General features: G+C 46.0%; 1 protein-coding gene and 1 non-coding gene across 2 annotated transcripts in view; both read right to left on the bottom strand.

The window, feature by feature from the left end:
• Positions 1-956: 956 nt before the first annotated feature.
• Positions 957-13,732, bottom strand: part of LOC140428092 (gastrin-releasing peptide receptor-like) — a 95,842-nt gene continuing 83,066 nt past the window's right edge. Inside the window, exon 3 of the mRNA XM_072514137.1 lies at positions 957-2,546. Coding sequence (XP_072370238.1) covers positions 2,148-2,546 — 399 coding nt within the window. The 3' untranslated portion in view covers positions 957-2,147. The remainder of the gene's footprint in view (positions 2,547-13,732) is intronic.
• LOC140428932 (U6 spliceosomal RNA) lies at positions 3,497-3,603 on the bottom strand. The gene has a single exon (XR_011948940.1). It is a non-coding gene; the product is annotated as a U6 spliceosomal RNA (small nuclear RNA).

Below are 13,732 nucleotides of genomic sequence, written 5' to 3'. Positions count from 1 at the left end.
GTTTTACACTAGAAGTGAAAAATATCTGCAACAATATTTATTTACGTTTTCCACTGGATGCCAACTGTGAAGTCCACCTGCTTCCGTGTAAAAATCTTTTCTCCTAATCATTCGTGATTCTGAACTCAAGTTAAAAACTCAAATGTAATTCCCTACTTTGTAAGGCAGATCCCAATAAATCCTATCCCAATACTAGGAAATATAACTTACTAGATGCAGAACTACAAGTAAAACCTAATTTAATTAAAGACGGTCTTTGTTGCCAAGATGGCACTTTTGGAGCTATAGGAGCTTATTATATAATACTGCTTGATACTTCCCAATCCCTGTTCGAACACATCACTCTGATATATCACAACCTTAAAATAAAAAACGGGCGAAATTCTCCGGAAACGGCGCGATGTCGCCAACTGGCGCCCAAAACGGCACAAATAAGTCGGGCATCGCGCCGCCCCAAAGGTGTGGAATGCTCCACATCTTTGGGGGCCGAGCCCCAACCTTAAGGGGCTAGGTCGGCGCCGGACGAATTTCCGCCCTGCCAGCTGGCGGAAAAGGCCTTTGGTGCCCCGCCAGCTGGCGCGGAAATGACATCTCTGGGCGGCGCATGCGCGGGAGCGTCAGCGGCCGCTGACGGCATTCCAGCGCATGCGCAGTGGAGGGAGTCTCTTCCGCCTCCGCCATGGTGGAGACCGTGGCGAAGGCGGAAGGGAAAGTGTGCCCCCCACGGCACAGGCCAGCCCGCGGATCGGTGGGCCCCGATCGCGGGCCAGGCCACCGTGGGGGCACCCCCCAGGGCCAGATTGCCCCGCGCCCCCCCCCCAGGACCCCGGAGCCCGCCCGCGCCGCCTTGTCCCACCGGTAAGGTAGGTGGTTTAATCTACGCCGGCGGGACAGGCATTTTAGCGGCGGGACTTCGGCCCATCCGGGCTGGAGAATCGCGGGGGGGGGGGGGGGGGAGGGGGCGCCAACCGGTGCGGCCCGATTCCCGCCCCCGCCGAATATCCGGTGGTGGAGAATTCGGCAACCGGCGGGGGCGGGATTCACGCCAGCCCCCGGCGATTCTCCGACCCGGCGGGGGGTCGGAGAATCTCGCCCCAGGTTTCTCAAAGACCACAATCCTAGTTCCTTTCAGCTTTTCTTTCAGTTCTGTCACTGCTTCTCTCTTGAAATCAGAAAGATTTGTTGGGCCACCACGAACATGATCACTGACCAGTTGTTAGCTCAACAACTGCCACTTTAAAAATATAAGCCTTCAACATGGGGTGTCAGTTTGACGGTGGTAGTCATCATAGTTGACGCCAAGCCTTTCCTTACTAAGGGACCGACCATACAGGATCACTTTTCAACAGGAGTATATGGAGTGTAACCAGGAGTTGGATATATTACAGACACATACATATTAACATTTCTTCCTTTTTCCTGAACTACTTAAGTTATTTTCAGTTTTCTTTCCATTTGCCTCAGGAAAACAGTAACCATCGTTCCATGTGGCCATAGCTATCCCTCCCTCTCCTTCCCTCTTGGGGCTTCGACTCAACTCAAATTGGAAATGTTTTGTGGGATTATCAGTGCCAATCCACATCCCATCGCTCAGTGGCATTATTGGTTGGTGTTGTCACAAAGTACTGTGCTATCGATCCTCCAATGGAATATGCCACAGCATTAGATATTATGAGCCTCTCGAACATATTAACAAATCTTTGATGTAACACGCATTATTTATCAACTGCTGTAAAATAGAACAACTAAAATTCTCCATCTGTAACACACCTTTCACTGTACTGATTTTCTTTATCGTCTCCCACAAGTTGCCCTGAGAGTGCATCTAGCAAACCACAACCTTTGTGGCATATCTTTGGCACACCATTAGCATCCCTGCTGGATGCCCTGCTACTAAGGAGGGCCTATTGTACATCAAGACTGTTCCAAACATCTTTAAAGATACAGTTTTAATCTAAACCTCGTATTTATTTGACAAAAACACACCTTACAACCTTTCTACCTGAACCGCAACTTTCTCTCACCAAACCACAGATGCATCATTCTGTTTTACATTCTTGTCTCTGAGACCGAGACCCCTGGGCATGATTGTGATTGCTGAAAAAAGTGCCAAATGTACATTGTTTTAGATTGTGCATGGTGCATTCCTATACATAACCTTCCTGCTGAACAAAGTTCCCATTGATTAGACTGAAGCTTGCCACTGAGTGATTTGTGCTTTTGAGGGACGTCATCCGGGAAGCAGTTGTACTCCTGCCCGTGCTAGTCGAACGTAAGAGGAGGTGGCTCCTGCAGCAAAATAGGTTGTTGTTGAATTGCTTTCGGAAGGTCTTGCTCAGTAGGTAGAGAGCGAATGGGTTTACGCAGGAGTTGCTGAAAGCGAGAATCCTGGCACAGATGCTGCCAACCAGATGCGCTAAAGAGGTGTCCACCTGCCTGTAATGGTAGGAACGATATAAGTAGATAATGTGACTGGGGAGCCAGCTCACTGCAAAGAAACCGACAAACACCAGCACTGTCTTTGCAAGTCTTTTCCTGGATTCCATCTGTGAATAAGACAAAATGGACAGATTTAAACTTTCTTAAGCAATAGCAGTTGTGTGTGTGAAACTGGACTATAGTGAGCACTAAAAATAACTTAATTCAATATTGAATCTTTATAAGAAGCTGAATAAAGCACAACAATGCATGGCAGAAAATGTTGACATCCAGCTCAGCAAGTCCATTCCTTCAACAGACCATGTCCACACCACCGATCAAAGGGACTGTTAATCCTTCTGGGGAAAGGTCCTGTAAGCCCCTTTGACAGCATTAGTAGATGTATCACCCATTATACAGCCTGGCTGATTTCCCTTTAAGCAGGTGTACAGCAGGTCCTCTTTCATCAGCTTTTGGCCCTCCCCTGTTGAAAGTTGAAAATTGCCACCATGTGAATCTGTGCAGTCGATTGCTGAGGCTTGGTTTGAATTTGTATATTCTTACTTGTGACACAAACCAAGTTCCTAGTCTCTCATTTTAATAGACATTCTGAGGCAATCTCTTTTTTTTTAATCATAGCCCTGTAAGAAATGAATCAACGGCTCAGCACGCAAACAAGGAATCCAGGTTGCCGAGCGGCAGTTTCCAGTGGCAACGGATACCAGCTAACCTTCCTTTACTGACGTTACTGAGCAGCAAAAGGAAAGGGTGTATCTTGAGCTGTGGTGACCCCTGATGACTCAATCCCAATATTATTTTCATATTTCTTTTTAAATTTAGAGTGCCCAATTCATTTTTTCCAATTAAGGGGCAATCTAGCGTGGCCAATCCACCTACCCTGCACATCTTTGGGTTGTGGGGCTGAGACCCACGCAGACATGGGGAGAATGTGCAAACTCCACACAGACAGTGACCCGGGGCCGGGATCTAACCCGGGTGCTCAGCACCGTGAGGCAGCAGTGCTAACCACTGCGCCACCCCTTAAAATGTGGATGTTTTGCAGAAGGTGAAATAGTTTAAAAGTGTAAACTATAGAACTATAGAATGTGCGTGTCATCCTTGCCCAGGGGCGATGCTAATCTTCTCTGTAGCGTTCCAATTTTAGTACAGGTGCTGCTGAAGCAAACGCATTATTTTCATATTTAAATAGAGAATGATAGTAAAATATAAGTGAGAATGAACAGTTTGAGAAATTTTAATAAAATCAATTAGAGGTTAAATTACTAAAATGGTTGCAGGGTTGAGGTATTTACAGTTAAGCGGATGGACTGGAGAAGCTGGGGTTGATCTACCTGGAGTAGGGAGGGCTGAGGAGATTTGATAAAGGTGCTTGAGGTGGTGTTTAAATGGAGTAAATAAAGGTGAACACAGATTGAAAGGGATTGGAAAAATAATTGTTGGCAACATGGGATAAAACATGGTTTTTACACAACAAGTGGTTAGGATTTGGAAGTACTGCTTGATGGAGTGGTAGAGACAGAGTCAGCAGTACATTTCTAAAGGGAACTTGAAAGAAAAGTAATTGCAGAGATTTTTGGAAAGAGCTGGGGTGGGGGGGGGGGAGGTACTCTTTGAAAGGGCTGGCAGAGAGTCGGCGGACTGAATGCCCTCCTTCTGTGCTGTACTCGTCAATGGTTCTGTGATTTGATGAAATACAAAATAAAACACTGTCTTGTTTTCTGTTAAAGACATTCTAATTACCTCAGGCCCTGCTATATAATCAGGACAGCCATTTAAGAAGTATCAAAGAGCAACGATGTTTGGTGTTTTAGTTATACCAAACCTGTCCAAATTGTGTAGTAGCCACTCTGCTAGCTCAAATACAAATTTGGTACAGCAGCTTTGCTGCAAAATGAAGACATCAAGGCTGCTGTCAGAGTATTGGGTACCTGCATGATATACTGAGTATTGTCGGATTGCTGAGGGAGTAGAATCCCTTTCAGTTACAGTATCTCAGGTATGATATGCAGTGCTCATAAAACGATATGCCTCAATGACATCCTACACCATGGGAAAGTCTGCAACCTCATGAAGCCACATGCTTGCTCAACCTTCTTCTCTCTGGAGAGAGAATAGGACAGAGAGCTTCAGTGACCTCCATTTCATAACGATGGGCAGCAAGCTGGAAAATGTTTCAAATATTGTCTGCTCCAGCCCAGAGAAAGCCAAATGCGTAAGTGTTCACAATCATGGTCACTTGCAAAGCCACTGGCAACACTGTCTTGCTCTGAGGTTGCACAAATTCCTGTGAGCACCTCTTTAATGAAACAGAGACGTCTCACAAGCTGTCCATTACTGAGGATCAGGCATGAGAATTGCTCTTTGAACACATTGGGCAGATATGATCTCCAACCAGGAACTATTCTTCCTCTCCGCCCTCTTTCTGCAGCTTGATGTGTTCTGTGTCGCTTCTGCTCATTCTACCTGCCATGCTGTAGTCCAAGAGGGTTGCAGACAAAATCTGGGTGCAAGTGGTTTGTGCAGAATCCCTGAAGTCAAGACCAAGTGCTACATCATGTGCCACATCATTTCCTGTGAAATGCACAACTTTAAGTAACCCTGGAAACCTCCAAACATTTCTCCAATTGCAGCAAGAGTCTGCATAAATTAATCAACGAATAGTCGATTATCCCTCTAAATAGCGCTAGGTAGAGTGGGCATCCTTCGTGCTGCTGTACAATGTGTTCGGCAATGCGAGGTTAGGAGGTGGTCTGAGCTGGAGCATTGAGCTCCAAGATGGCTACGTTGGTGTCAATCAGCGTTACACAATTGGTCAATGTCGGCCTACTCTGCATATTTCTGGTGATGATCCCTGCACATGCTAACATTCTCACCACAAGGCACGGCGAGCACCCAAATGGTTGTATATTTGCCATGGACACCAATTTTCGAGGCAAAATTGCACTCGTGATGCTGAAAAACTAGGTGCTACAAAGATGGATTTTACAGCCCTTAGTGCCACAATAACACCAGGGTGGCAGTGCATTATGTGGGTGGGGGGCACCCCAATGCCTAAGTGGTGGATGCGCCCCGATGCATATGGGGTGGGGGCTGAGTGCCCTGATGCCTGTGAGGTGGTGGGGTGAGTGTCCTGATGCCTGTGGGGTGGTGGGATGAGTGCCCCGATGCCTGTGGGGTGGGATTGGCACGATGCTTGCAGGTGGGTGGGGGGTGTTACCCCAGTGCTTGTACGGGGGAGGGATCCGCTGTGTCCATGGGCACGGTAGGAGGAGTTTCATTTTAGCGCAGAGGGGGGCGGCGCCTTTTAAAGATAGTGCCTCGATCTCTGTAGAGCTGGCATTTCGAACTCTATCAAGCCCTGTCCCACCAGAGTAAAGCCGAAAACTACACCACCAGATTCTCAGTGCAACAGGGAATCTGGAGTGAAAACACGGCTGTGCAGCTGGAGGGCTCGCTAGTTTTCTCACTGAAACCAGCACTCTGAAAAAATATCGGAAGATTACGCCTATCATTTTTAATGTAAGTGTCATCTGGTACCATCCTCCCTGGCTGTTCTGATGCAGACCGATTCTTGTAGATACAAATGACTGCATGATAGAAAGTGAAGTTTTGCGGCTGCCTTAATTTAGTGATATCGGCCTCTATATAAATTAATCCACCGTCTACTCACACATTTTATGTTTCTAGTCCAAGGCCTGGTTTCAAAGATTCAGCATCAGATTCAATAAACCTAGGCCTCAGCGTTCATGTCCATTCTCAGATGAAGCCTCACTGCATTTGTTTGAAGCCCTATTCAAATTTCTCAGATCCTGTTTTCTGTCCCAGAAAGTGCACCACAGTTCTGTTCCTGGGTGTCACAATTCCTGTTCCGACATCCTGCCTGAGTGACACAATTACTGTTCCCACTTCCCACCCGTGTCTCGAAATTACTGTTCCCACATCCCACCCATATGTCACAATTCCTGTTCCCACATTCCACCTGAGTGTCACAATTCCTGTTCCCACACCCCACCCATATGTCACACTCCCTGGTCCCACATCCCACTTGGATGTCACAGTACCTGCTCCCATATTCCGCACAACTGCCACAATTACCATTTCTATTTCCCAACCAGAGTTCACCGTCCCAAATTTAATCAAGCCTTTTTAAAAAAAGGTAATAAAATTCCGCTTTCAGGAATTGCGCTCAGTGTTTGTAAGGTAGAGCTCACCAATGTCACTTACTAACACTCTTTAAAAAAGAAAGACCTGTAAATACCCACAGTAGCCCTTCAACCAACTGTGGCTGTGCTTTGAAGTACCTGCTAGATAAATGCCAGTTGCCATAGGCAACCTGCTGCAAATGGAAAGGTGCTTTTACGAGAAAGTTTATATGCTATCTGCATTCCAGCTTTCTGCTGCCGTTCTTTTCCTCACTGGTATTTTTTTGCTTCCTTATACGTTGAGTAGAAATTTACCTTGTAACTTAAGATTTAAGTAGATATTTGAGATGAGCAGTAACTCTTGTCCCGTGGATGCATGACACGTTGGAAATGGAACACAATGAGATGTGAGGCTTCAAAGGCCTCAAGGGGTATTGAATCCCTTTAATGGGGAGCAAACCATTTTAATGCATGGAGGCTTTGCCAGATGCCAGGTAGATTTTAACTGCCTAAATCCCTTTGAATGCCACATGGTCAGCTGCCACTCTATTTTGGGCAGAATGTGACAGCAGACTGGCAGGGGTGTGGGGAGGCGTAGATTGGGTGTCTCAAACGCCTGCTATTGGCAGCAAAGCAAATCTGGCGTATTGAGAGGATCGAGTGACTGGGAGGAATCGAGGGAACTCAGGCGAAGGGCTTTATTTGCGTGGCTCAGAGGAATCCTCCTGGCTCCACTAATTAATGTTTTAGAATTAGCTTCGAGGGCCACACTGACTTCTCAACAGTTTTACCCAGCAAGGTGCCCGAGGAGGGCAGCCCCGCACGGGAGTGGGTTAAAATGCCACTGAAGTATCTCATGCGATCCTGCGTTCCAATCAGTAATGAGGCTCCTCCCACACTTTAACAGGCACTCCATTGAGTTCCAGAATTACTGGAGGTCAAATGGGTATCAACGAGAAGAGAATCAGGTATGGAGCCAGTCGATTTTAACACCCGTCCTGCTGAATGGGAAAGTGTTCAAATTAACCCTATATTTTCAGGGATGATCCCTCTGAAAGGTGCCATGTGACAGGCACTGGGCTTCAGATGTTTAAATATATCGGGCGGGATTGTCCGGCCGCGTTCGCTCTGCGACCGGAGAATCCTGTCCGAGCTCAATGGAGTTTTTGTTTGTCGGCTTCTCGCCCGTGGCGTTCTTACGTGGGCGGGGCAGGAGAATCCAGTGAGACATAATTGAAGTTACAAAAAAGATTGGATCAATGTGACTGCCCTTAATGAGATCTGAAAAAAACTTCCAGATTATTGAAATGCAGCTTCGGAACAAATGAAACAAAATTAAAGTATCTACTGAAATCAACAACATCACATTTGTCCAAATGCTGTTGTTCAGTCAAATCTATGAATTACTTCACAATATAATTTGAAATAATCATCATCCCGTTCCAATCATACAATAAGACATTGCAACAACATTTTATTTATTTATTGTTGACAATTTGAGATTTTGTTGGGAAAATATTCAAAGAGCCCTCATTAATAATGAATGACATGACATTCAAAAACACAGCATTAATTGTGGCAGCTGTAAAAAGGTTAAGGTTGAAGCAGGACCCTGCTTCTCATTCTGATCAAAGAGGCTCATGGAAATTTCAGGTGATTAAAGTGAGCGTGCTCAGCCACAGAGACAAAGAGACGAAGAGTCATCAAAGAGATTCAAATAATGCAGGAATCACAAAACAGGTCGCAACATGATTGGGTAAGAATACTTGAACGCGGGCAGCACGGTGGCGCAGTGGTTAGCACTGCTGCCTCACTACGCCGAGGTCTCAGGTTCTATCCTGGCTCTGGGTCATTGTCCGTGTGGAGTTTGCACATTTTCCCCATGTTTGCGTGGGTTTCACCCCCACAACCCAAAGATGTGCAGGGTAGGTGGATTGGCCACGCTAAATTGCCCCTTAATTGGAAAAATATGAATTGGGTACTTATATAAAAAAGGAATACTTGAATGTATGGCACTAAGCCTGTAAAACAGTGATGGACAACCTAGGAGAGGAGTGAGCCACATGAGTGGCCCTCATTCATCTCAGCAAGATTGAAATCGGGCTTGTTGACTAACCATGATTAAGATTGAATACATTTGATACACGCTAACTATTTCATAACAATGCTTAATCATTTATATGTTAATACAACTTTCATCACCTTCAAATGGTAGAAACAAAATAAATATTCACGCTTTGGGCGCAGAGGGAGGGCACGGCTCTCACAGTCAGTATTGTGCGCCTCACACCACTTGCTCTTGCTCTGAAGTATCACTTCAGCCACACCAGTAGGAATAAAAACTACGTGGGCGGAAATCAGCGGAACCTAGAAACCCTGCATGTGGACAACAGTTAACAAAATGTCTTGTGGGCAGCATTCCGAATGCCAGTCAGCTGCATGTGGCCCGCGTGGTGCAGGTTGCCCAATACTGTGTGTAGGGATTTTCACAGTAACTTTATTGCAGTGTTAATGTAAGCCTACTTGTGTCACTAATAAAGATTATTATTATTAAAAGGTCGGCGAAAACCAAAGCAAGAAAAGGCCTGATTTCCATTTACTTTGTTCAAATTTCTCCCCCCTTTTTCTATTGTACGTCGCAGAAAGTACTCATTGAACATTTGACCAAAGGCAGTGGATTTCAGCAGCCTACTCAATCACGGTGAGCAATCACAATCATGGGCTCATCCTGTTTTCTCCCACACGTGCCCTTGGCAACATGGGTTAGAAACCTTGGATGATTTATTGCTTTCCCTTGTCTGAGAGCATGAAGGTGAAATTGCAGTTCTACTGCCAAGATGGCTGAAATTGTGTAACTCAGCACCGACCAGGATCAATCCTGGGACAATTCAGGTCAATAGGTCTCAGTTCTTCACCCTGCACTTATCCAGTGAGTCAACAGGGGAACTTAACTGGGAGGCAGCAGTACTTCAATGGTGAAAGTTGTATTTGTTCCACTTGAAAGCATTGTATCCAGAATTGCAGGGTAATACTTCATGCTTGACATAAAACAAATAACATGTTTTAGTTCAGCAGGTTTTGGAGTATGTTTTATGATACAGAGTTGACAAAGAAAAAGAATGGTTTGTGAGTTCAAGTGCACAAATCATGAAATGCCACGAGTTGAAAAATCAAAAGGGCAGCACGGTAGCATTGTGGATAGCACAATTGCTTCACAGCTCCTGGGTTCCAGGTTCGATTCCCAGCTTGGTTCACTGTCTGTGCGGAGTCTGCACGTTCTCCCCGTGTGTGCGTGGGTTTCCTCCGGGTGCTCCTGTTTTCTCCCACAGTCCAAAGATTTACAGGTTAGGTGGATTGGCCATGCTAAATTGCCCTTAAGTGTTCAAAATTGCCCTTAGTGTTGGGTGGGGTTACTGGGTTATGGGGATAGGGTGGAGATGTGGGCTTGGGTAGGGTGCTCTTTCAAAGAGCCGGTGGACCGAATGGCCTCCTTCTGCACTGTAAATTCTATGAATACATTAATGGCATGTTAACCTTTATTTCAAGGGGCAGGAATACAAAGGAGAGGACATTATGTTTCAGTTGTATAATGATGGCAAGTTGGATAAACAGGTGGGGGAGGGGAGCAAGGGGAGAGGGGGAGATTTTGAACCCTCTCTCCATCCATGAGAAACTCGGCACGGGCTCAAAATCCCAAATAATCAAAAAAACTGATTCACTTCGGCATGATCGAGTTTTGGAATTTTCTCTGGTGGAGTGGAGTGAATCGTGCTGTGGGAGCCTGGGAACCCCTCATTTTAATATATTAGCACGTCATTAGCGAGCGCTCTCTCCAGATCCTCACCCCTCATGGAATGCTGGTGTCATTTACAAGTGGTCCATAAAGATGTGAACCTGGGGGACAGCGGAGGTAATTGCTCAGGCAGCCATGATACCCCAACCTCTTCAATGCTCACAGTGGGGGACTCAAATAAATTCAACTTGGAGCTGGGGCTGAGAGTCAGTCACTCTTTCTTGGGGGGGGGGGTTTGCTTGCAAGCCTTACCTTCCATTCACTTCAAAGCGCCCTTTGCTTTAAGGGGGTCTGGAGGCTGGCCTGCAGTCATCGCTTCCTGTGTCTTCCTTGCTGGGTTTCAGGCCAAATCACCACTGAGGGAGTGCCCATTCTTAGCAGGACACAGAAAGTGGGTTGCAGGAGGTGAATGCTGAGGGTCAGCACTTGGGGCGACCGCGAGAATCCTGGGTGCGGTCCCATGAGAGGCCAGATTGCAAAGGCAGAGTGGGCAACTCAGGAATGGGTTGCATCCCTGGCTCATGAGTAATGAAAACCCTCTCACTGAAGTCTATCATCACTCACTCCACTACAGGTCATGCCAGGGGCTTCTTTGATGTGCCTTGTGAGGATGCAGATGCAGGTTTCATGCATACACTCAATAGCCCTGTCACCTAATGCAAGGAGTGGGGGGGGCTTTGGGAAATGGTCAAGAGATATGTGCCAGTGAGATTCTCAAGAGTCCAGGCGTGTAATCCTGGTGGAGTTGAGAGGGACAGGAGTGGGGATATGTCATGTGAGAAGGGAGGGTGTGAGGCTTAGCAGAAAGGCACTTGCTAAAAGGGAAGCGCAATACTGAAGGTCCCAGAGGAACAGCTCGTTTGAGACTGAATCAGCAAAGGATCTTCCAACGTCAGACTTCCTTTCTCCAGATGTCGGAGCCACAGTTTCAGAGAAGACAGTGCCCTGTCCTGGGGGATGGCAGACCAGCTTTGTCCTGCAAAAGCTGGAAGTACATGGAATGGGAGGACACAAATCTCCTGTGATCCCTAAAGTCACCTCCACTCTAAACTTCTATGCAAGCAGCTCATTTCAGGGCAAAACCAGTGACCTTGTGGCACCGCCTAGTCAGTCACACACAAATGCATTAGGGAGGTCTTTTATGCGAGGGACCACATGTAAATAATCTTGGACCGAGACCAGGAGAGCCAAGACACCAGTGCCATGACATCACCCACCTAGCTGGCATTCCCCAGGCTTAGCATGTGATAGAGTGTACCCACGTGGCCCGGCTCTCTCCAGGGCATCATGAAGTGGCATTTGTTGCCAATTCACACCGGAGACGCCAATAATGTTGCTCTTTTTAACTGGATACTGATGTGACAGTTATTAACGATATTGCTTTTCAGAGTTGCCAGGTATCAAATGATACCACCATAAGGTTTTACCGGATATCGATCAAAGACCCAAAACCAGTTAGTTAGTTCAAGTTCAATGATAGTTTATTTACACACAAGAATTACTTTGACATGCAACATAAAACACTACAAGCTAAATTACACCTAACACTACAACAACCTGTACTTAACTTCAGGCACCCAGCAGAGGAACAAGGCCTTTTTTCGGATCTTACGTGGCTGGGTCTGGAGAATTGACTTCGTTTCTGCTGGGCTTAGCCGTTTGGTAGCGATCGTTGGTCTTGAACTTGTCTTCTGATCGTGATGCTACACTTGGTTGTAGGCGTAGGTCGGGGCCAAGAGAGACCGAGCGCCGGGGCCAAGAGAGACTGAACACATGGCAGTGTCTCTCTTTGTCCTTCTGGGGTTTTGCGCTCTTCTGGGCAGTCCTTAGCTTTGGACCCAATAATTCGGCAGGCTTCGATTACTGCCTTCGATTTTGGCCAAAAAGGGGCGGGTGCCTTGATGGCGGGGCGTGTCCTGAGCGGTCATTGACCGTGGCTTTTTGGGCTCCCTAAGCAAAGGGAGTGGCGCCAATGAGTCTGTTTCTGTATCTGTTACCTGAGTACAGGTCTTTTGTTCTGGGGAAATGGGCCATTAGAATGCTAAGTAGCTGGGGGTTTCGATAGCGTCTAGGTATCTGAGTTGCCAATATAAATAAGCTCTGAGAGTCTGAGTCCTGGGTTGACCATATTTCCCATGGTCCTTTGCAGATGGCCATATTTCCTGGGATCCTTTGTAAGTGGCCATCCCAGATGGCTACATCCCGTCCTTTTGATCCTGAATGCAAAACGTGGTGGATAACACTGTTGATCCTCATCCGTCCTTGGTGTGACCCTTGGTCAAGGACAGGTTCTACACTATCTGTCCTATGTTTTTGGAGCATTTACCTAATTTTATCAATACATCATAAATTCATAAACTCTAAGGGGTCACTATAAAACATTTAATCATTACACATTTAACTTATTTACACAAGGGAACCTCTAACTATCATTACCTAAGCTACTCTCATGCTGCTGGCAAATATCAAAAAGGAACTTATGTTCAATACAAAATTTTAAAGAAATAAACAGTAGCATCACATCTCTACTTAATCTATTACAGTCATAGAAGAAGTACAATCTTTTTATTTCGTCACTGAAAAAGGTTTAAAAGGTTTGTGGGGTTTGTTGGGTTCCAAGGAAAGGAGCTCGGAGTGTGTATATCGGGGAGCGGGAGGCTCTCCTTCGCCATTTGCGGAGTCTAAGTGTCTGAACGACACTGCAGAGTATTGCTATTACCAAAAGGGCTTCTACTGTATAGGAAAGGGAATACCATTTTACAATGTTTTCACACCATGTGGGGGTATCAGTGTTTATTTTCATGTGAGGTGTGGTGTCCGGGCTCGCGGTCTCATATTGTATGGTCATGTCCGGGGCCCGTGGGGTGTGGGGTACAAAGGCTGTCAACGTGCGCAGTTGTAGGAGTCCAGCGATGATCACAATGGAGGTCATCAGCCCTGTCTTCATCTTGTCTTTTTGTTCTTCGTTCTTCGTCTATTCCTGAGGGTGCAAGCATAATATCTGTTATTGTCGTTGGTTAACATCTCGTTTTGTTTGTCTTTCTCTCTTCAACTTCAATTACCCATTAGAATCGGCACCACGTGTTTTTCTTTTTTTTCCCGGATGTCTTGTCTCTAAAATAGTTATTTCAAAAGAAACAAATTCATAGATTCATAGAAATTCATAGATTCATAGAATCTATGAATTTGTTTCTTTTGAAATAACCATTTTAGATACAAGACATCCAAAAAAAAATTCTGTTTAAGAGCAAGGAATCCCGCAGCTTGTGGTCGATGCGGTGAGTGGGCGGACACTTTCTCCGTCCAGGGTCCAGAGGTAGTTCACGTATAGCAGCCAAATGTGTCAAACCTGTAAATA

Source organism: Scyliorhinus torazame, chromosome 8, assembly GCF_047496885.1.
Source record: "Scyliorhinus torazame isolate Kashiwa2021f chromosome 8, sScyTor2.1, whole genome shotgun sequence".
Taxonomy (NCBI): domain Eukaryota; kingdom Metazoa; phylum Chordata; class Chondrichthyes; order Carcharhiniformes; family Scyliorhinidae; genus Scyliorhinus; species Scyliorhinus torazame.
The sequence above is the reverse complement of the archived record's forward strand: the minus strand, read 5'-3'. Positions and strand labels throughout refer to the sequence as shown.